The sequence below is a fragment of the Liolophura sinensis genome, chromosome 1 (genome assembly GCF_032854445.1).
Source record: "Liolophura sinensis isolate JHLJ2023 chromosome 1, CUHK_Ljap_v2, whole genome shotgun sequence".
Taxonomy (NCBI): domain Eukaryota; kingdom Metazoa; phylum Mollusca; class Polyplacophora; order Chitonida; family Chitonidae; genus Liolophura; species Liolophura sinensis.
Window position 1 is genome coordinate 83,057,476 of NC_088295.1, and position 23,561 is coordinate 83,081,036.

At 38.7% G+C, this 23,561-nt stretch overlaps 1 protein-coding gene across 3 annotated transcripts in view; it reads right to left on the bottom strand.

Moving 5' to 3' along the window:
* The window catches only part of LOC135461826 (IgGFc-binding protein-like), a 60,654-nt gene that overhangs the window by 217 nt on the left and 36,876 nt on the right, over positions 1–23,561 (bottom strand). Inside the window, exons 1-25 of one of the 3 annotated variants that reach the window (XM_064739075.1) lie at positions 21,063–21,189; positions 20,414–20,539; positions 18,845–19,535; positions 17,784–18,796; positions 16,936–17,067; positions 15,878–16,185; positions 15,384–15,553; positions 14,277–14,435; positions 12,851–12,978; positions 12,280–12,459; positions 11,111–11,316; positions 10,122–10,305; positions 9,411–9,536; positions 8,990–9,040; positions 8,539–8,670; positions 7,581–7,677; positions 6,856–7,006; positions 6,130–6,317; positions 5,025–5,219; positions 4,441–4,582; positions 3,665–3,815; positions 3,055–3,131; positions 2,656–2,784; positions 1,320–1,503; positions 785–911 (exon numbers count right to left, since the gene is read on the bottom strand). In XM_064739075.1, coding sequence (XP_064595145.1) covers positions 785–911; positions 1,320–1,503; positions 2,656–2,784; positions 3,055–3,131; positions 3,665–3,815; positions 4,441–4,582; positions 5,025–5,219; positions 6,130–6,317; positions 6,856–7,006; positions 7,581–7,677; positions 8,539–8,670; positions 8,990–9,040; positions 9,411–9,536; positions 10,122–10,305; positions 11,111–11,316; positions 12,280–12,459; positions 12,851–12,978; positions 14,277–14,435; positions 15,384–15,553; positions 15,878–16,185; positions 16,936–17,067; positions 17,784–18,796; positions 18,845–19,535; positions 20,414–20,441 — 4,949 coding nt within the window. In that variant the 5' untranslated portion in view covers positions 20,442–20,539; positions 21,063–21,189. Of the gene's footprint in view, positions 1–784; positions 912–1,319; positions 1,504–2,655; positions 2,785–3,054; positions 3,132–3,664; positions 3,816–4,440; positions 4,583–5,024; positions 5,220–6,129; positions 6,318–6,855; positions 7,007–7,580; positions 7,678–8,538; positions 8,671–8,989; positions 9,041–9,410; positions 9,537–10,121; positions 10,306–11,110; positions 11,317–12,279; positions 12,460–12,850; positions 12,979–14,276; positions 14,436–15,383; positions 15,554–15,877; positions 16,186–16,935; positions 17,068–17,783; positions 19,536–20,413; positions 20,540–21,062; positions 21,191–22,236; positions 22,418–22,961; positions 23,165–23,561 lie in introns of those variants that run through there. The other 2 variants (XM_064739074.1, XM_064739073.1) reach the window with 2 other exon arrangements.

The following is a 23,561-nucleotide window of genomic DNA, read 5'->3' on the forward strand; positions in this document are numbered from 1 at the left end:
CACATGTTTCTGTTATAGTTTCATGCTTCATCACTATAGCTCTAACAAACATTGGTAATGTAGAAGTTACTATTACTTTAAAGCTGAGAATGTAAACTATTCGGCATGTGTCCATACAATGTTTCATGAAAGGCTTGCAGCCCAACAAAGATAAACTCTTAGACAGGTTCTTATATATAATACAAGACAACAAGACAAAGATAATATTTTAAATCGATTCTTTCCAACAGAGACAAACCAAAGAGGCAACTAACAAATAATGATTTTGATTTTGATTATTTGTTTGGTGTTTCAATCGATGTGAAGAATGCGGGCAGCTTTACGGGTGGAGAAATCAGAATACCCAGTGTAGACCACTGACCTCATGGCTAGATACCTGACAAAGCGCCTGATCTAAAGTAAAAACTGAAACAGCGAAAGCTAGATTCGAACACCAGACATCAAGGGCTTAAAAAGTCACACGGATCCAGTGCTTTATTATCGTAGCGAACGAGGACCCTGAACAAGCAGAGACAGACAAAGCACTCTATCTGGCAAATGGTTACATCACCCTTTGCAACAAGTACTAAGCGGTTACATAAAGTAATTATCAAGGTGACTTTTTACTATATGTTGCAATGACTTATGCGATTGCTTGGCATGGTTTACAGAGATATTCGGGGTGTTTTTCGTGGCCTTTTACCACCAAACGTGAGTATACTGCGATAGCTCAAATTCTCACACCAGATGTACCTCATATGAAAATACAGCATGCATACTGTAGGTACGCGGTTACCAAACTTACCAAGCTTGCACTTGACACCGTCCCCAGAGTAGCCTTTCTTGCACTTGCACACCAAATCCAGGGCTTTTGTCTTTACATTTAGCGTTGGGATGGCAGTTGTCCAGGTGTCTGTGGCATTCATCAATGTCTGGAAAAGGAGATTAGTAGATATAGTACAAAGATTAGAAATGAACCCTGGGTGGTGTAGAGGACAGATAGCAGTTAACAAAGGGCAAGGATGGGGCATTCATATAAAAATTTGGGTCAAAATGTCTTTACATACAATTATTGCATGAGTGTTTTCGTCGTGCTCGTGGGAGAAAAGCGGTTAGAGGTTTTCCCCAGGAGGAAATCCACAACCATTCTCAGGTTGCTGGTAGTAAAATAGCCATATATGTATATCGTTTGTTCTCCTTGTAAAACCTGCACATGTGTACAGATACATGCACATGCACGTTTTCACACAAGCAGATATATATATACAGTTCAGATTTGACAACTTACACCTTTATCCTGACAGGTTTTCAATCCAACTAAAAGAATGACAAAGACTTACTTTCACACTCTCCATCAGAGTTCATCTCGAAGCCCTTCTGGCAGACGCATCCCCAGACGCCAAACTGATCTTGTCCACAGGACTGTTTATCACCTGCACAGGTGGGTCCAGCCTCACACACTTCTCCCTCTATTGTGCAACTACAGGACTTCTCACAGTTGGCAGTGATCCAACTCTCTCCAGCCTACAACCCGCATACATCAATTACATGTACAGTGTATACAGGAACGTTTCCATACCTGTAACTGAAACCTGACTTTCCCATATCAGTCATTGAATCCTGACTTTCTCATAACAGTCATTAACACCTGACTTTCCCATATCAGTCACTGAAACCTGACTTTCCCATAACAGTCATTGAATCCTGACTTTCCCATAAGTCATTGAATCTTGACTTTCTCATAACAGCCATTGAAACCTGACTTTCCCATAACCATGCCAACAGTCACTGAAACCTGATTTTACCATAACATTAATTGAAACCTGACTTGACCATAACAGTCATTAACACCTGACTGTCCCATAACAGTCATTAACATATGACTTTCTCACATCAGTCATTGAAACCTGACTTTCCCATAACAGTCATTAACCTCCTACTTTCCCATAACAATCAATAACACCTGACTTTCCCAAATCAGTCTTTGAAACCTGATTTTCCCATAACGGACATTAATACCTGATTTTCCTATAACAGTCATTAAAGCCTGAAATGACTACAATATGCTTATATGAGACGATATCAAAAGTAGATAAAAGCTTTAGATAACTTTAATATTTGTACATAGTTCGAAATAAATTCTTAAAAACACACCTAATTTGCACAAAATAGTTGTTTCAAGTATAACAAGTGGAAGTTGAAAAATAGTAACAACAAAGATAAGTACTATACTGACAATAGCATTATGTTACAATTAGGAATATGTTGGTATGCTTTTGTTATGATGTTACACCCAAAAAGAAGACATAGCATAAAGTTAATCACCACTAAAAGTAATTGATAAGAGCCAATTTTTATAACCTAGTACTATTAATCTAATTTTACCTTAAAATACATAAACATTGTATACGTCATAGAGACATGTATATGCATGTACATACATATATAATATTCTAATATGTTTCAAAACATTTAACGCGATTTTCAATGGTTCTTTTTTCTTTGCTTGACTGGTTTTAAAGCCGTGTGTCTTTTTGACTTTTTCAATTTGAATGTCAATTCTCATTTCAAAATTCATGAGTGTTTCTTGACTTTAATATATTTTCACCACAATATGGCTGAAATACTGCTGATGTGGCCTATAATGCCCATCATTCATTCATCCAGTTCACTTACAGCCCGGAAGTTGTCCATATCGTCGACGCAGGAACAGGAAGAGACATCCACACACTTGTCTCCCAGCAGTACCATTCCGTTCTTACAGACACAGGCCGAGCGCTTTGGCTGGGTGCAGCCTACTGTCCCCTGTAATCACATACCATACCATCAAAATATGTTATCACATGTCACACCTTTCTCGTGAGTTTATGAGGAGCGTAAACCAAATGGACCTTTAAGGTTTAGAACCAGAGCTTAATGCACAAACAATTCTTTCAAAGAAAAAATTGTAAATATGAGATACTTACTCATGTAAAAATCACATTTAAGCTGCAACTCTCTCATTCAATTTAGTTGTTTAAATTCAAAAGAAATGATTTTTATAAAAGAGATGCTTTTAAGCAGTTTCCGCCTTACCGTTGGGTCGTCACATGTCTTGGGACATCCAGAAACGTCTTCTTGGAATTCCATGTCGGGATCGGGACACATGCTTGCTGTAAACAAACCAAAGCATACATATTACAGAGGTAGGTTACACTCATATCCTCCCAATCATTAATCCTTCGCCTATTGGTCAGAAAGGTGACCATTCTGTAAAAGGGCAATTTCCCAAAAAGAAAAACTGAAACTGTGCTATGTCTTTAGGTGCATGTATATCAGCTAAGTTCTTGTATATATACTCTATTGGTTGACTACTTCACTGTAAAGGTGATCACAGAGCTAAGTGGAAGATAAAGGGATTAGATTTCAGCGCCTTTCAGTATGCACACAACTTTTCGGTACTAACAGGAAATAAATTGTCATGGATAGTACATGTGCCTATAATGTCATGGATCATTAGCCGACTATAAGCCGCACTGCCGTGTGAACTGTAATACAGAAGGGCGGATAGTGGGTGAAAATCACAAAAATTCATATAAAATGTCAGAGGTTTGTCAACACTTTTATCAGCACGATTTATATTGGGTGAAAATTTTCCATGCAATTTTATTATAGAGCTATGTAATTGCTTAAGCTGCAGACTTACGACAGCCATGATTTTTTCTCCAGTCAAAGTCCAGTGATTTCTGCAGCTCATCTTCACATGCGGCTACATACTCCTCAAAGTCACTACACAATGTCTCCTGGACAATGTCATCAGGGGTCATGCAGTAATCAAAGGCACAGTCCCGGGCAGCCTGAACACAACCAGCATCAAGCAATAAACAACAAGCTCTCTATATATTTAGTTATTTACCTGATTCTTGCTTAATGCCATATAATAAACAATTTTTCCGCCTAAAATGTCCACACAATGGCAAAGCTGAGTCCCAGTGTAAAAGCAATTTAAATATTTGACTATAAATATTTAATACTGTATATATCGCCCTCAACAGGGATGAATTGGCAGTCAAGATCTGCTTATTTATTACCATAAAAAATTCAGGCATCAGCTTGCTTATTACAATTAAGAATTCAAGCATCTGCTGAAAAGTTAGCATTTTTCTGGCATCTGCTTGTTTGTTACCATTACTCTGGCCCCTACTTGCTTGTTATCATTAAACATCAAGCATTTGTTGATCAGCTCTACCATAATCTGCTTCATGATCATGACAATTCACTACTCTCGTTGTCCGGATTCAGCGCTATATTCTAATCATAAACCCATTAAGCAGCAGCAGCTCTGTCAAGATGCCTTTATGTAATAATATCATTTATCCCTTTAAGCTCCGGTCTTTCTTTCCAGATGATTTTATTATCTGAGAATAAAGCTTTCGACTTTTTATAAGGGATAAAAAAAATCAAAATATGCGTCTAACTTACAGCGCGTGCAGCCCGTTTTCCTAGAGCCTCAACACACATGCTGAATTCACCGCGTTTGTCACTGAGGACCTTACAGATGCGTTTAGCTGCCTTAAACCTCTTTTTAGTGCACACAGGTTCAGCGGTGTCGTCAGATTCACACCTGTAAATAGTAACAAGTGAATCATGAAATCACATGATCCTGTAAACATTCGCACGACATACACATCTAGGGAATCTGCTTGTAACAAGGTGAACACATCATACTAAATAGCTTGACTCTGATTCACCCATCCACACCATAGGAACCCTAAAGAGGGAGGTGTTTTTCAAGTTTGATCAACGTCTGGCCAGAAATACTGGCATCAAAAGCATTACAAGAATTTTTGAAGCCTTTATGCGCTTCTGAAAGTGCATTTTTACACGCTAAACTAGAGGTGAAACACAGAAAGTGTCATGGCAAATATACACACACATACATATCAGAACCATTATCAAATTTCCGAATATGCTTGTTTATCTCAGAATTCTTTTAATATTGAAGACTAGAAGCCATATAAGAAACCAAAGCAAGGTAACGCATGCTCGCGATGTCATCAACTCACTGGTCATCAGCAGGGTCTCCGACACGCCAACTTTCTCCGAACTTGTTGAAGACAGGTGAACGGTCTTTTTCTTCTTCATCATCTTCATCGTCATCGTGTGGTCGTTTGACTATCTCTCCCTTATCTAAACCGCCGTCCTTTATTTTTGGATCGTTCTCAGGTTTACCATCATAGTTACCACACAAACCACACATCCTGAAATAAACACAGCATATGTTCGTCGTCACATGACTGCAAAAGTACGACGTTAGACGCTAAGCACGCACTAAGCACTCATGGAATATATTCTGAATACACTGGAATTTTGAGTGCAATGTTAAATGTACAACTCCATGTGAGTTGAACACAAATAAAAGGAAATTAATAATGTTGTCTATGTAGGGTAACTGCTTTTTTCACCTGACAACTATCAGGTTCACATTTAAATCCACCATTCTTATAACTATATGTAATACACTACAATAACATAATCCACTTTGTGTAATCGACAGTATGATGTATCAGGAATTGAGAACATACTGTATGTAACAGTAAAACCTTTAACAACAGTACAAAGTTATGCCTTGCTAGCATCATGCTTACATGACCACAAAGCTGCCAGTTTAAGGCAAAGACAACACTCCATTAAGCAATGTCCAGGAAAATAGTTTGATGCATTTTTTTTAGAATTTTTCCAACCCTAAAATGCATTTAAAGCAAAAGATTCTATAGCGGCTTGTGGGGACCCAGAGGTTATCAAAGAATGTCACAGCGACATTTTCAGCATGAAATAGCGCGTTCCAAGATCCATTTGTTGAATTCAATCATAGCTTTAAATGAAGACGCGTTCTGAATGATGAAATATAGAAATATATGTGTTTCAAGTGGCAAAAAGTTGGGGTGACATAACCGGTCAGAAAAGGCCACAGTAGAATCCAAAGTTTTAAATGCATTTTACTAGGTCGAAAAACATTTAAAAATAAAACCCAACTCTTTTCCTAGACAATATTTAATGGTCTTTTATCTGACATGCACTTCATGCTAGTGTGTTGTTTGTCTTTAACAGAATGCAAGTAAAAAAACAGAAGACAGAGACATTAAAACAGAGCAGTATTTTACAACTTACTTTCCTTCGTACATATCGGGGACTTTGACTCTGACATCCCAGTGACCGTCCCATTGTACGCTCAGGCCAAAGTTGGTGGTAAGAAGAACGGCCTGTCGCCTCCTCTGATAGATCAACTCTACATTGACTGTGTTCTGGCCGTCATCACACTCCAAAAACAGCGGTGCACGCTTCTCCACACTACCAAGCTAAACAATAAACAACCATTCAGCACACTCCAAGAACAGAGGTGCATGCATCCGTACACTACAAAAACAGAGGTGCATGCTTCCGTACACTATAAAGCTAAGCAACAAAAACCAGTCTTTCTACGTACTTAATTCCAATTAATTTTCATCCACTTTTCTGATTTGATCAAAATGTCAATTCACAAAATAAATACACACATAAAGACTTTGCAATATGAAGTTACAAACACAGATCAATTTTGTGCCATGCATATTAATAAGTTGATCTTACTAATAATACACTCTATATTGCATTACTTTCACTTATGTAGCACAAAGAAATATATTTACATATGTATACCTTTCATTTGTAACTTCAATTTTGAAACAAAAAAAACAAATAAATTAAAATATAAAATGTTTACCTTTCATGTAATACCTTTAATGCCCTTTCAAAAATAAAGCTTCTGTTATAAATTATTTGTTTAATGTTACGGGTGCAAGTGAGATCTGAAACTTGCTTCTTTGTTTGCAGCAATAAAGTGCCCATTAAACATACCAGAATTCTGTTGCCCTGATGAAGTCGCACAACATAGTTGCAGACTTTGACGTCCACATATTGCACACGTGAGGTGGTGGATCTCCTCCAGCGTTGGTTCTTTACATCCACTTGGAAGTTTGGCAATGCCGAGGCGCCTGCACCGCACGGCCTGGCAGAGAAACACAGAAAGGTCAAAGGTGAGAGTAACGGTCACGTTACAGAAAAACAAGCCACAGATAAATATCATACACAGAAACATATGCAGTATTTCAACCACACTGATATACTTATTGTGACATATTGTAGATTTTGTTTGTGGTGAAACTTCAATTAAAATCAAATAAATTACAGTAGTTACAAATCATTAATTTATTTTGAAACATGACATCACATCTCATTATATAAGGCTTAACATGATATCAAAATTGTCGGTGTATTTTTCTGGGGTTCAGTGGGTCTATTACGCAAAGAAAGGGCACTTCGTGCTACATTCCTATAGCTACATGCACCACGGCAGAGATTGTTGTTGATGTCGCCATTATAATGTGCATACATGTATGACTTACATATACTTCACACATATATTTATGCCAAAAGATTTATTTATCAAGACGAACTCGTACTTTAACTCCAATCCAAAGAATAGTAGCTGTCAACGATCTATATCATATTATATTTTGCAATAAGTACAAGGAAATAACAACCGAGAAATGCAACCATTTATATTTTCTAAACGGACTTACTTGGCGGCTGTATATTTACATCGGCCCTGGAAGTCATAAGCCAGTCCATCACAGGTTTCAAAGTGAGGGTCACCGCTAATCTTGCACACGCAGGCAGCTAGGACACAGCAGGACAGACACATTAAAACACAGCCTTCTCTCTAACATCTTTTTGACTCTAACATTTATTCTAATTTCTGTTTATATTGTATCAGTTCTACAATAAAGTCAAAAGTCAAAACGGAAGGTTTCAATGGCAGATGTTTAAGTTAGTGTCCTGCCACAGTCTTAAGTTGAATATACATTTTAGTCCACACATTTTAGTATCTCTGTAATCTGTATTAAGAATGAAACAAAAATTAACTAAAACAGCGTCAGTTTCAAAAATTTTGTGTCAACGTTAATGCTGTACAAATGACTAGATATTTCAGACAGGATGTAGTGACGCACACAAAAGCAAATCTTGGCTCGATGTCCCGTTATAAATACGGTAACATATAGACAAATTTTGACTTAACGTCTCACTTTTTACTTAGGATGTGGTGATCAACAAACAGACAAACTCTGACTCAATGTCTCGCTTTTCAGATAGATGTTGTGATAAACAAACATACAAACTCAGACTTAAAGTATCAATTTTCACATAGCAGGATGCCCTACAGACAGACACATTCTGACTCAATGTCTCAGTAACATAGATTGTAGTAGCCTATAGACCGACTGACTCAGTGTCTCGCTTTTCACATAGAATGTGGTGACCAACAAACAGACAAAACTCTTATTCAATGCCTCACCATTGACAATGTAAGACAAAGACAAACTGTGGCTTGATACCTCGCTATTATATGTAAGGTATCATTTTGCAGCATAGGCCTGTTAACAGACATCAACATGCACACAATGTTATATACGTGCAGATGTTATTTGAGGCCAATGTTATCAAATTACAACAAAATTGATGAGTTGGGTCTGGACTTACAGTGGCAGCCGACTTCACTGTAGGGGTCGCCAGTCTTGCCACGTTTACAAGCACACTGGAAACCTGGATCTTGGTTGTAACATCGGGCGTTGGGGCCACAAGCGTTCTCCATCTCCTTACATTCATTAATATCTGCAAAGATACGTAAGGCTATATACAACCCAGCTACTTCATGCTTGGCAATAAATATTGTGTGGCAGCATTACCACATCGGATCAAAAGAATAAGAGTAAACTTACAATTATACTATTAACAGGGTTGAAAGAAAGTTTACCTCACTGGTGTTCAGGCCAGTGAGCAAGAAACTTCCACTTAGATGTGATGATACGGCAGGAAAAAAGACGAGAAATAAAAAGATCATATATCACATAAAGAAATTAAATATTTTAAAGCAAAATGAATAGGAGAAATGAAAAACACTGTACATCCACTGAAAACATCTCATCCTTACCAACACATTCCCCTTTCGAATTGCGCCTGGAGCCATCTGCGCAATCAGGAACTGAAAAAAAAGTTCAGATATTCTTAATGATATAAGCCTTTAGAATTCACCTATAAACCTTGCACAATGTAATTATACTAACAGACATCATATAAATGAATGCACTGTAAAATCCTTACAAAACCTATACAAATCAACATCACTTTCCCTTTGCTCATGCGCATGTAATAGTATTGTTACTATGCTTCCATGGATAAAGTGTAGAAGATACAAAGATTAACGATAGATATTGGACGGGAAACACAATGACAGGTCCCTCCACATAAGCTCAGATGAACTTACAAAGTTGTCAAATCCCTCAAGCTGGAAGAATTACACAAGTCAAATTTTGAACTACCAAGCATAACAGCCATCAGATAATGAGACGTACTTGCAATACAGATTTTTCCATCTCCTGCGAATCCAACATTGCACGCACACTCATAGGTTCCTTCTTTGTTAATACAGACAGCATCCTTGGCGCAGCGATGAGTTCCAAGAGCACACTCATCCTCATCTGATAACAACAACAATATGGTTAGACCCACAAATGTCTTGCACATTCTGTTAAGTCTTACAAACAGATTAAATTCAACTCCTCTGATACAAACAAAGTCCAGTGTACATCAATTTCACATATGTGGTCAGGTGCATGTTTGCACAGATGTGTCAATTCCATACCAGTCTTCAGTTAAGTACCAGATTTACATTACATACATTAAGGTAGATCAGACTGGATGCGGATGCTCAAAAAGATCAGGCCAGATTTACATTACACACATTACATTGGGTCACGCTGGATGCAGATGCTCAAAAAGATCAGGCCAGATTTACCTTACAACCATTACAGTGGGTCAGACTAGATGCACGTGCTCAAAAGTTGTTTATAAAGAATATGACAAAATGTCAGGTTCGGAAATTTCAGCATATAGCTCCTGAATTACACTTTACAAAATCTGTCAAGAAAATGTAGAATTCCACACACAAAAAACTGTGTAACAGCTTCCTCGCTAAAATCACATAAAGTCTATGGGTGGGATGGTGTGTTGTTGCCGGGTAAAATACACCTTTACGTGTTTGAACAAGATCAAAAATAAATTACCGTCACATCTGTCGACTCCGTTTCCGTTACGCCATCCACGTTTACAGTGACAACCTCGAACACCCTTCCTGACGGCACAGCGTGCTTTGGGGTGACACTTGGGGCCTGGGGATTCGTGGAAATTCCCACCGATTTGACAGGTTCTGATTGTCTTACAGTCATCAGACATGAAACTGGTGTCAACCTGAAGTCAAAATCAACACCAAACTGTGACTCTGATCTCATTTGTAATGGAATGGAACAGAGGGCACTTTCACAAAACTGCCTAAGTCGTATTTCTCGTAACACGTTAAAAGACGTGGTCTAGGTTATAATGCGATAAGGCGGCGTCATTTACGAGAAAAGTTACGCAGAATTGATTCACGAATGTTTGTGAAAGAGTGCCCAGGATAAAAAGTGTGTCCTATCAAACCATTACGCCTATCATTGGTGAGAGTCAAAAGCGTTGAGAGGTTATCTGCAGAGATTGGAGAAAGTTATGGGTAAAGGGGGAATTTAATGTAAAATTGGCACATACCCAATGCGGATGTTTGCTAATTCTGCTGTTATTAACACAAGTTTATCAGAAGAGGTTAAATTATAGCTATGTACCATTATAAGAAATAAGTGCTCCATGTGGATTTTGTCTTTCAAGAAAGAAAGAAAAGCGAATATTTTGAGAAATGTGTCTCGCAAGAATAAAATATGTCTTCAAAAATTTTGTCGTGTATTTTTTTAAAAAGAGTATTATACGATGGCGACCATCATTATGGTGAACGGAAACCCGACAGGGCGTTGGGGAAACCCATGGTAATCTGCAGGTTGCTGAAAGACCTTCCCAAGTAAGACCGATTGCATTTGCTACTGACTAATTGCGCTACGCTGGCATGCTAACAATAAGCCATTAAGGCATGCTAACAGTTAAGCCTTCTTACTTGGGCATAAGATCAATGCCTTAACGACCAAAATCCACGAAATGTATGACGGTATGACCCAGAGGGTTTACTTACTGGAACATATCCTCTGTCCATGTCCATACAGCCACACTGCTCAGGCTTTACACATTTGTCTCCGCTAAGGACAAGACCTTTTTTACAGACACAGCCCTCAACATCTGGAAGAGTACAAGAGCTGGGGTCCATCTTGGGATTAGCACAAGTCCTGGGGCAGGCTGATGTCAGGGGTTGATACACCATGTTTTCACCACAGGCCATCGCTGAAAAACACACAAAAGAATTTAGTTCACTTGTTTTACAGAAGGTACAAACTCTTCCAATAAATTTAAAATTGTTTTGTATGATTTAGCTTTCTGTTCCCCTTTCAATGAATAAATAACTTATTTAGTTTTACATGATATAGTTGACAAGACTTCTTCACAAGACAAATTATTATTACACTATCTCTAACCTACTCAACATATAAAACTGATTACAGCTGTACTTGTTCACCCTGCCATGTCCAGCACAGATAAATGCATACATCATATAATCATATCAGCATAAACACTTCATAATGATAAAGAATAGTTACAATATGCTGTAAGAATAAATCAAAATGGCCAAGTTGCCATGGATTCGTAAGACACCAGAACACCTCATAGACCTTGTGTACTTGGATTTTTTCTTTCGTGAACTACACAAAAGTCATGCCATGCACTCTTATTAAAGACTTTATGAAAAAACGCCACAGAACTTCGGCAGCACTTTATCATGACAGTCTCTCGCCCCAGCCACAGTACTCATGCGCATTGTAAGTCATCAGGTTTATTTTTCATACCTTAATTATAATTTAACTGATCTAAACGCACAATAAATTACGTGACTGTGGTGAGTGGTAACACGCCTTAGAATGTGCTGGAAGTTTACACCGATCAATTTCTCATTATTAAAGATGTGGGCATAGTTGGGGCAGAATTGTGTCTGTTGCTCGTATATGACCTTTATATATCACCTTTAAATATAGTTTCAAAGACTGAATAATGTAAACGGTCCATGGAATAACAAAGGTTACATTGGCCCTTGTACGTAAATAATCTGACTTAACATATGAACCCTGTCTGGCCATGGTGTAAACAACTGAGGCCTCTTTACTACTGCAATATTTCCCCACATCCTGCGTTATCAGCACTAAGAACAAAACTCAAATATCGGTACACTAGCATCCACATTAACACACTCACGGCAGAAGTCTTTAGTCCTGAAATGTACATCAACACCATATCCACGGCAGATATCGGCAAACTCAGCCAGGCTATCGCACAGCTCAGTCTCCTTGTTCTCATAGTCCATACAAAGATCATAGAAACAGTTGTCAACCAGATCATCAATGATATGCTCTCCATCATCCTCCTGCGTCATTACTGAAAAGAAAAGCACGTTGATATCATACAGAAGACCTTTGACTACATTTAACATGTGTATGTCCATATTCCTTTAACCATGTTACATTTGTACATGTATGCGTAATACTTTGAAAATGCTGCATGTGTAATATTTTAACATAGTTACTTTATGTTACACGTATATGTGTAATATTTTAACAATGTCACATGTGTATGTGTATTACTTTAACGAGGTTTTATGCGTATGTGTATTATTTTGACAACCTTACACGTGTATGTGTATTATTGCGACCATGTTACACGTGTATGGGTAATAATTCAGCAATCCTGTTTTTGTAAACTAACACTCAAAGAATACAAGACTGAGACCCCAGTCAGTCGGGGGAGAAGTAAACTACATTAAACTTACTTTCTCCAATACAATCCGCAAATGGCCCGTCAATATTGCTGATCATCCCGCACATGCTGTCGGATTCAACCTGTTCACGGGCCATCTCCGTTGGACACTCTTCGACATTATCTTGTGGTGCTTTGCACCTGAAAAAACACACATTGTGATTAGTCCACAACCAAACACACAATGTGGTTAGTCCAGAACCAATCACACACTGTGATTAGTCCACAACCAATCACACATTGTAATTAGTCCACAACCAATCACACACTGTAATTAGTCCACAACCAATCACACATTGTGATTAGTCCACAACCAATCACACATTGTGATTCGTCCACAACCAACAACACACTGTGGTTAGTCCACAACCAATCACACACTGTCCACAACCAACCACAAACTGTGGTTAGTCCACAACCAATCACACACTGTGATTAGTCCACAACCAAACACAAACTGTGGTTAGTCCACAACCAATCACACTCTGTGATTAGTCCACAACTAATCACAAACTGTAATTAGTCCAAAACCAACCACACACTGTGGTTAGTCCACAACCAAACACACACTGTGGTTCGTCCACAACCAAACACACACTGTGGTTAGTCCACAACCAATGACACTCTGTGGTTAGTCCACAACCAATCACACACTGTAATTTGTCCACAAGCAATCGCACACTGGGATTAGTCCACAACGAAACACACACGGTGATTAGTCCACAACCAATCACGTCCTGTGGTTAGTCCACAACCAGACACACACGGTGATTAGTCCACAACCAGTCACGTACTGTGGTTAGTCCACAACCAAACACACACTGTAATTAGTCCACAACCAATCACGTAATGTGATTAGTCCACAACCAGACACACACGGTGATTAGTCCACAACCAGTCACGTACTGTGGTTAGTCCACAACCAAACACACACTGTGATTAGTCCACAAGTAATCGCACCCCTGATCCCCTCAATGAGGAAGCCTGTCAAATTTCCCTTCAGGCAGTTCTATTAAAAACTGAATGAGGGTCAGCTAGAAAGTGTGAAAATGTCAGTGGAAACGCAATGTAACTTGCTAGGTTGTTGTTTGTGGTCTTATATAAAACACAAGATGAAAGGATTTGACATGCAGATGAACTGTCAACTTGTTTTATTTCCCCCAACAGGTGCTGTATTTGACTAAATGTTTGGCCCGTAAAAATGTTGTTTCAGAGCCACACAAAGGCCGTGAAATGATATTTTTAATGCTATCGCTTACTTTTTTCTGATAAGAAATTAATCAAAGTTCCCACAAAAGTGACTTTCTAAGGTGGATGAAAACACAGTGAAACAAATATGTCACAGGAAGAAAAGCATAGGTGGAATACAAGAGGTTGGTGAGAAAATAATGAAACACAAATAAATCTGTTGAATAGACTGGTGAAAGTGTATGACATACCCTTCTGACCAGTCCTCACTGACGACTCTCCACGTGTCTCCAAATACAGCAAATCTCTGTTTCTTGCCCAGCTCCAACTCCCCTATGTCCTCTCCGTATCTGTCCACGAGGTCATCATCCTTCTTACCATTGAAGTTACCACACAGACCACACATGCCGCTAATGAAAAGGAGCAGAATATTACAAGGCTGAAAATTTGATAGAGTTTTGTTCAGATAGAGTGAGTGAGTGCTTGGGGTTTAACGTCGTTCTCAACAATTTTTCAGTCATATGACGACGAAGGAATCATTAGGGTGCATGTACGTGTAATGTGCCTCCTTGTTGCAGGACGGATTTCCACCGCTCTTTTATTTAGTGCTGCCTCACTGAGGCGACTTACTGAAGGCAAGCAAGCCGCCCCGCCCGAGCCATTATACTGATACGGGTCAACCAGTCGTTGCACTATCCCCTCATGCTGAACGCCAAGCGAGGAAGTTACAACTTCCTCTCTTAAAGTCTTAGGTGTGACTCGATCAAGGATTAATCCTGGATCTACCGGTCCCGAAGCGGACGCTCTACCAACTGTGCTATCTGGGCCGGTTGTTCAGATAGAGACAGGGCATCTAACTTTAACAAATATTTAAGTAGTGAACCTGGTCTGGTCATGGTGTAAATGGTTGAGTGAACCGGAGCAAAAAAAGGGCAGTGTGGCAGCGTAACCACAGAAATCCAGCCTCTTGTCACCTGAGGGCAATTTATTTAAGACACAAGTTAATTAACAAACTTTTGTTTGCATTAAAAGAAAGTTTCAGACGAAAAGAATTCCATTTTGGAGATTGCATTTATAACATAGTACATTTATTTTCACCTAGAGCACGAGCAAATTGATAAATAAACTTTTGCCTATATGAAGACAGCGCATATATTCTCAACCAGGACCTGTAAATCGATAAATACTCTTTTCTTCACATGAAAGCAGTGGTTTACTTTCAACACAAATGGGACACAAGTACTTAGGAAGTGAACTCGTTATACTTTATAGCCAATTTAGACAATCCATGTGAACAAAAGAGAACATCAAAAGCACATTTTGAGAGTATGGGCGATGTGTAGTAAAGTTGGGCTTACATGTTTTTGTAGATATTTGATGGAATTGAGGCAGACACTCTGGAGTCTCCGTCGTATTCCACTCTGAGGAAGTCTGTTTGGACGAGCATGCTGCGGCCCTTTTGTGTAATCTCCACCCCAGGGAGGTCCGGATGATTGGTGACCGGCAAGAAGTATTGAACGCCTACCCACTGAAATACGCACATGGTACATCACACATCAGTGAATAGCATAGAGCAATAAATATATGTACATGAAATACCAAAGTAGGAGCTTCCAAACAATCGCCTCATTAAGCATTTTGTCTGAGGCCCCTAAGGCTGTTTAGGCAGTTTTACATAAAGTTTACTAACGTTTGTTTTTCCACCGATATGGCATGCTAATAAAAACCATTGCATTAGAGCAGTTTCTTCCATCCATAAAAATTGCCACTGTTCATTAAGTGAAATATTTCTGAGACGGGTCTCAGCGATGGGTCTTTTACCTGCTAAATGACCTAGGAGGAAATCGCTTACCTCGCCACCATCTAATGGTTTCTCTATTTCCTCTGTGAGCTTACTAATGTACACATTGCCTCTGCCTGGCCCTAGCTGGATACGGCTGTTGCCAATCTTCACTAGAACATATCTGGCAAAGGACACACGTGGGCTCTTGTCGGGTTTATGCCAGTTCTTCACCTCAACATTGAAGTAGGGCACATTACAGACGCCTGATGTCGGGCAGGGCTTGACCAAGGTGTAGGTACAAGTGCCCATGTAGTCAATCTTGATGCCGTCAAAGGTGAAGTAGTGAGGGTCACCAGAGCCTCGGCAAGTCGCCCAGCCTGTCAAACAGAAGCGTGCAGGTTTTTCAATGCATTGTCTAACGCTCCATCACAATGGTTCTGTCGTGTTTGGCACTACCCTAATTCCTCAAACTTTTCGGACATGAGAGAGCAACTTTCAGTGCCATTAATGTACATTTTTTCATTGGGCACCTTAAGGACTTACAGAATGGAGCCATTAGAATATGCTTGAATAAACACCTTGCAAACATGCGAAAAGGTTGAAGAATTATAGTAGATTATCATTCCAATTTTAATCTAATCCACACTAGACACTAGACATGTACATTTATCAGCCAGTCGAACAAGAGCGTCCGTCAACTTTTGGACATAAAATGGTAGAGACTGGAATCCGCCATGGCTGATTAAGACTATATTACTTAACCTCACTTTTCATAAATTATGAAACACAGACTTTACGAAAATGTTTATCAAGCAAACTTTTCGAACCATTTCAGTCACAGGATGAAGAATGTATCTAAAACTAGCTTAGTACAAAACAATTCCAGTAGGAACCTAGCTCAATTTATAAAAACATCTGGAACAGCATTCCATTTTTATGCATTAGTAAAATATAACTTAATGACCATTTCAATGTGTTTATAACATGTAATCACACCATGAAATGTATTTGTCTGTTATATGTTACATTTATTAAAGTCCATACATTACTAAAAATTCATTACTGTATCACAATACACCAGGTTCACGTACAAATTGTGCAGTGCTACAGTTGATGTTAGTTCTTACCTTCACACTTCATTTTTCCAGCAATTTCGACCAAGTTGCCTTTTTTACACTGGCATGTATATGAGCCAATGGTGTTTTTACACTTGGATCCTTTAGGACATTTGTGGGTGCGTTCTCTACATTCGTTAATATCTAAAAACAGAAAATAAAGTTATATTTACAAGAGAATGGCCTCATGCACATGCAATTTCATTCCTTTGTTTAATAGAAATAATCAAAGAAAGATAAAATACTGCGATGACCAAAATAAACTTCTTCATAGTTACTTTGCTTATTCTTTATACCCAACCCTGGCTAATTTAATAGTATTCATACTGATGTTCAGACTCCCCAAAAGATCAAACATGTTTACCCAATTATTTCAGTTTAGAATTTTAACAAAACTTCAATTCATTTTTGCTTCGTAGCATAAAACTTTTATGACTGTAAAGCACTATAGTTGTGACCGAAAATACATGTAGCAGTGTAAGGTTTAAAAACTTCTTTTTAACATGTGGTTTAACCTTGTTCGCTTTTATTCCAATTGTTTATATGATCAGTGACGGGAAGCACAAAATGCCTGTATTCTCGTATTATTGATTGGTCTGCACTATCTGACCAAAGGCTTGTATTCCAGACTAAATGATTAGTCCGTGCTATGCATGGGCGAATTAGCCTTGTTGGTTGATTGGTTGGTGCTGTTTCACCAAATGCCTGTATTCTATCCATGTTGATTGGTCGGTACTATCTGACCAAAGACTGGTATTCTTGTGTTACTGATTAGCGGGTGTATTCTGACCAAATGCCCCTATTCTAGCCTTTACAGACTAGTTCATGCTATCTGACCATATACCAGGTAACCCACTCACCCTGACACTTTCCAGACTTCTTGTTGAGCTTGAAGCCGTCTCCCTTGATAACTGGAACCTTGCCTTCGGTTTGTTCAGTGCTCACACACTCATCTGCAGATTTAATCCAGTCCCTGTCAGCATCCTTATTGGGCTTTCGTTCGTCGGCTTGAGGCTCGTCAACTGCATCATTTCCATCCGAGTTTTTAGTGAATTTTTTCCAACCTTTCTCCTTCCGTATCCGATTTTTCTTGCCACCACCTGTCTTTTTCTTTTCCAAAATATTTTTAATAAATTCCTTGTTTTGGCCTCGAAGTTTTGCGAACACTTCAGCCTTCATCCTTTCAATCTTCTCACTCTTTTTCTTCTTATTACGCCTGCTCTTTCCTTTACTCTTACTTTTGCTCTTGTTCTTAGATTTCCGCTTCTTTGTTTTTCTGTCCTTACGACGACTTCCACTTTCAGAGCTTCCGGATTCAGAGCTTCCGGATTCAACGGAGTTATCGAATGCAAACAAGTCTTCCAAAAAGTTTTGAGCTGGTGCAGCCTCTAAAGAACCACTCTCATCTGATCCTTTGCCACGGCGTTTCTTGGCTTTAGCCTTTCTCCTCTTACCGCTTACACCCTCGTTACTAGAGCTACCTTTGCTTTTGCTTTTGGACCCTCTTTTCTTGCCGTTTCCACTTCTTGATCCTGAACTTCTCTTTTTGCCCAGCAGTTTTTCCAGCACATTATCATCATCATCAGAGCTTCCTCCACTACTCTTCTTTCCCTTGCTCTTCTTTCCCCTACTCTTCTTTCCCTTACTCTTCTTTCCCTTACTCTTTCTTCCCTTGCCCTTGCTGCCTTTTCCACTCTTATTCCTACTTTTCTCTTCTGAACTGGACTTTTTGATCAACAGTTTTTTCAGCAAATCATCTTTGTCAGAGCTTCCTCCACTACTTTTCTTTCCCTTTCTACTTTTCTTCTTACTTGCCTTTCCAGACTTGTTCTTACTTGCCTTTCCAGACCTGTTCTTACTTGCCTTTCCAGATCTGTTCTTACTTGCCTTTCCAGATCTGTTCTTACTTGCCTTTCCAGACTTGTTCTTACTTGCCTTGTTCAGAGCTTTTCCACTCTTATTCCTACTTTTCTCTTCTGAACTGGACTTTTTGATCAACAGTTTTTTCAGCAAATCATCTTTGTCAGAGCTTCCTCCACTACTTTTCTTTCCCTTTCTACTTTTCTTCTTACTTGCCTTTCCAGACTTGTTCTTACTTGCCTTTCCAGACCTGTTCTTACTTGCCTTTCCAGATCTGTTCTTACTTGCCTTTCCAGATCTGTTCTTACTTGCCTTTCCAGACTTGTTCTTACTTGCCTTTCCAGATCTGTTCTTACTTGCCTTTCCAGACTTGTTCTTACTGGCCTTTCCAGACTTGTTCTTACTTGCCTTTCCAGACCTCTTCTTACTTGCCTTTCCAGACCTCTTCTTACTTGCCTTTCCAGACTTGTTCTTACTTGCCTTTCCAGACCTCTTCTTACTTGCCTTTCCAGACCTCTTCTTACTTGCCTTTCCAGACCTCTTCTTACTTGACCTGGACTTCTTTTTCTCGTCACTGTCATCTTCCTCGCTGCTGATTCCTTTTCTATTCTTTCTCCTCCTCCTCCTCCTGCCAGGACGAACCTTCAAGATTTTCAGCCAGTCCTTCTTTGGCTTACTTCTTTTATATGGTTCATCATCTAGAGCTGGTTCAACCTGAGACAAATCCACTCCTTCTTTACAGTCGTTAGGTTCTGAAATATGATGCAGTGAAAATGACAAATTATACAAAGATCAATTTCACACTCAAAAAATGGGGTGAGACTTGTTGGCAGGCTATACAGTTTAGTTTACTTGTTTCCCTAATTATAAGATGTAATTTCGACATAAATTTAAAGCGGAAGAGATTTGATGTTCTGTATACGTGATTTTGCCGTGGTCTATATTAATGAATTCGATTAACAAGATGCAAAATATATATCTTTAAAATTTTCTATTTTTGCAAATGTGTATTAAATGGCTAGAAATTCCACCCAGATATGCTTAGCCTGAGTTGTTGGTGCTACTTGGGTTGACAGTTTTAATCTAAAAGCAGTTCTTAAGACCCCTGTAACAGAACTATGACGCTGACTGTATTTACAGAGTAACTAGGATAGGCATGGTCTGGCAAGATTTCTCACTCACTTCTTTTTCAATCTGCATTGGCAAACCAGCAAGGAATACCATTTTATTAGCTACACAACTAAATCTAATCATTCATACATACACATTTCAACTGTTTTCAAGCAAATTTGACCACTGCCATTGTAAAAACGAAGCTGATAGTGAAGAGGAGGGTGCACAACACAAAGATTAGCTGAGGAATACTATGCTTATTAGACGCTACTAGTAAATTATTGTTTATTTATTATTGAAAACTTTAATATATTTTCTAGTAATATATAATCAACAGAAGGCTGGTTTTCTTATGAGTGAAAGTAAAATGGACTTGGAACTTGATAGGCTTTCCTGTGCCCGGTTGTCGTATTTACAGCTTACGTGTAGGGCTCTAGCATGAACACAATAGAACTTTCACCTATGCAGAAGGAGTTGGCACATGGGCGGCTATGAGTGAAATCAGCTCAATACTCACGTGAGCAGGTCTTTTTGTCATCTCCCATGGTCGTGCCAGCTGGGCATATGCACCTGTAGCTTCCACGCAGGTTCACACATCTGTGAGAACAACCACCCTTATCCTTCTGACGACACTCGTTGATATCTACATGAGAAAACAGACATACCGCATTACACTGCAAATCCAAAGGGGTCAGACTTCTAACATTCAGAACAATGCTATACATCTTGAAAGGGCCATTAGGCAACCAAATGAAGTAATCATGTGCAATAATTTCTAGATTTTTTTGAGGTATGAATTCAACTAACCAACCCAAAGATACACTTTCATACAGTAGATTCTTCGGTAAACTTGCAGATTTATAATGTCATCAAAAGGCCTCTTTCCAAATGGTCCTAACACTGCCTCTGCTGTCGTCAGCACCACTACAAATCTCATCATGCACACTTTTCATAAAAAGCAATGTATTTTTCCACATAATTCTATTTGTAAATCTGTGAGTTTTTTCTCCAAGCTGGAATAGGAAATGAATATCACCATTCCACAAAAGTGTTCATTTAAATACATTCATTGCTTTATTGAGAAATCAGATTATATATATATATATATATATATATATATATATATATATATATATATATATATATATATATATACACACACATACCTTTACATCGTCCTCTGCGCTCCTCAAAGCTTTCTTACATTCCAGTATACATTTATAGGATCCCGGTGTGTTTTCACACCTCGCATCACGGCCACATGGCCTCCTCTTTGATGTACATTCATCAATGTCTGAGGGAAAAAATGAAAGCAAAGTGTAAAATGATGTCCACACGAATTAATTAGCTAAACTCTATGATCATCACAAACTAGGACCAATATGACAGAGCAAGTCTCGTAATTTTTGGTATCACATGTATACTGGAACAGGGGTCTCTTGCACAAAATAATAATAGGCTACATTAATTGTAACTACATATAGGACACATGACTTACAGTCAACTTAGTGCAAGTGGCCCAAGTTGTTTAACATCCTTGTTTCTCATTAAAACAAAATATGTAAGACACATATAAAGCATAGCGCAATTCATTTTAGCATAATGTATCAAGCATTAAATTTATATTTACTTACATATATCGATGACACCAAAACTAAGATGTTAATAAACGTGTACATTACTGGTGAAGACACCACCTCTGCAATCCATCAATGAAGGCATGATTTTTACCCTTACATGATATTTCATTTAGATATTTAGGTAGCTATTTATCTGACTGGTGTTTTATTCGGTCCTACAGACTACTTTAAAATGACCTAAAATTTCGCCTAAAAGGCGGTGCCTTTTTAGAGGCAAATCAGTGTAATAAAATATTAGTGTTTATGTCGTCATCTTCCTCAAAAGGTCTTACTAAGATCACCAGAACTCTAAGAACCAGAATAAATAAAAAAAATTTAGTCATGGATGAAGTTTTAGGTCACTTAGTGTTCCCTAGCTATAAACTGTTTCTACCTAGAAGAAACCAGGCAGAGCTAGAAGGAACTGCTCCACCAAATTAAGTTCTGGTACAGCCGTTTCGAACTGAAGAGAACCACAGAAAACTGATTTATTTATTTATTTGATTTGAGTCTTATCAAATCCGCTGCTTGCTGACTTGAACTAACAGTGATTGCATTCGTATAGCTAACATGCAATAACCACCAGCCCAGGGAGGCACCATGGAAAATTGAAGTGAACCTCACGACCAGTTTAGTCCTTGACATATGACCTCTCGTAAAAGATGTCCCTTCCCTAGCTGGGACCCATTACTAATGTGAAATGTGAAGAAACAAAATTTACCTTCACATGAGGTTATACCATCTCCCTCGTAACCTCTCTGACAATGACAAGACTGCTTGCCAAAGCGATTTCTCTTGCATGTGGCGGTTTCATGGCAACTAACATCTTCCTCCAGGATTTTCCCATTCCTCTGACATGTGTATTTACGGTGACATCGTCCATCTGTCCACACATCACCAACCTAATGCAAAAATGGATGAATTTACGTCGTGTAGTTGTATACACGTATTTGTATATACTCACATCACATCTATTAGTCAAGGAATTACATTCCAGTAGGAGTAATTGACTAAAACCATACTCCCTGTATATAGAAAGTGGTCACGCAGCACCTATTTTCATTACCAAAATACTAAGGTATTTTACCCACATACACTTGAGAAGCTAATGAATTAGAGGTGCATACAGAAGGTTATTTCCATTTCCCACATTTTAATATTTTCTGGGGCATATACTGGTGCATCTATCTTGAAAGTTTCATTGATATCCCCTCATTAATTTTACACCAGCAAACTCAAAATGACCAGAGAAAACGAGAAAGACAAAGTCATTTGCTACTGTGGCAGAGATAAACAACTTTTTTAACATTTTGTAAACATTAATGAACCTGTAGTCTCAGCAACAGATCATGGACAGATTTCCTAACTTCAATGTTAATACCCTTCAGCCAAGGGGTAAAACTAAATTATGTTAAGTGATCTCTTTCTGCATCTATATTTTCATACCTGTCTGTAGACGCCATCACGTCCCCTGCATCCGCATTCACTGGAACGTACACACTTGGTACCACTAAGTAAGTAGCCTGTCTTACATTCACATCCCTCCTGTGGTTTACGTTTACAGCAGACTGACGCTTCGGGGTTCTCACAGCTGTCTTGACAAGCTGAGGCCTTAGACCTAAAAACGGCGTTCTCAGGGCACAGTGGGGCTAAAGGACAAATAAAACATATATCATAGCATGTGACAAGACCATTGAAAATATGAATCTAGTCATGACGTGAGATTAGACAATGATGCAGTGGAGTTGTACGATTCAGCGTGGTGAGACAGCGGAGACAAGTTGAATACTGTTAAGGAGCAGTACTGGTAAAGTGTTGACAGCGTCCTACAAATAACCTTGAGCATCACGAGGATTAAATCAGTTACACTTAGAGAATATCGGTATAGCCTCTCTTATCTATAAAGACAATAAAATTAATAAATTCTAGATTTTGCATGACAATTTACTCCAAACTGGAAGCGATTACTGCCTTTCAATCTTTGTGTTCGAGCCTTAAGTAAATTACTGATGTTTATACTATAATACGCATGAGAGATTTTAGCAT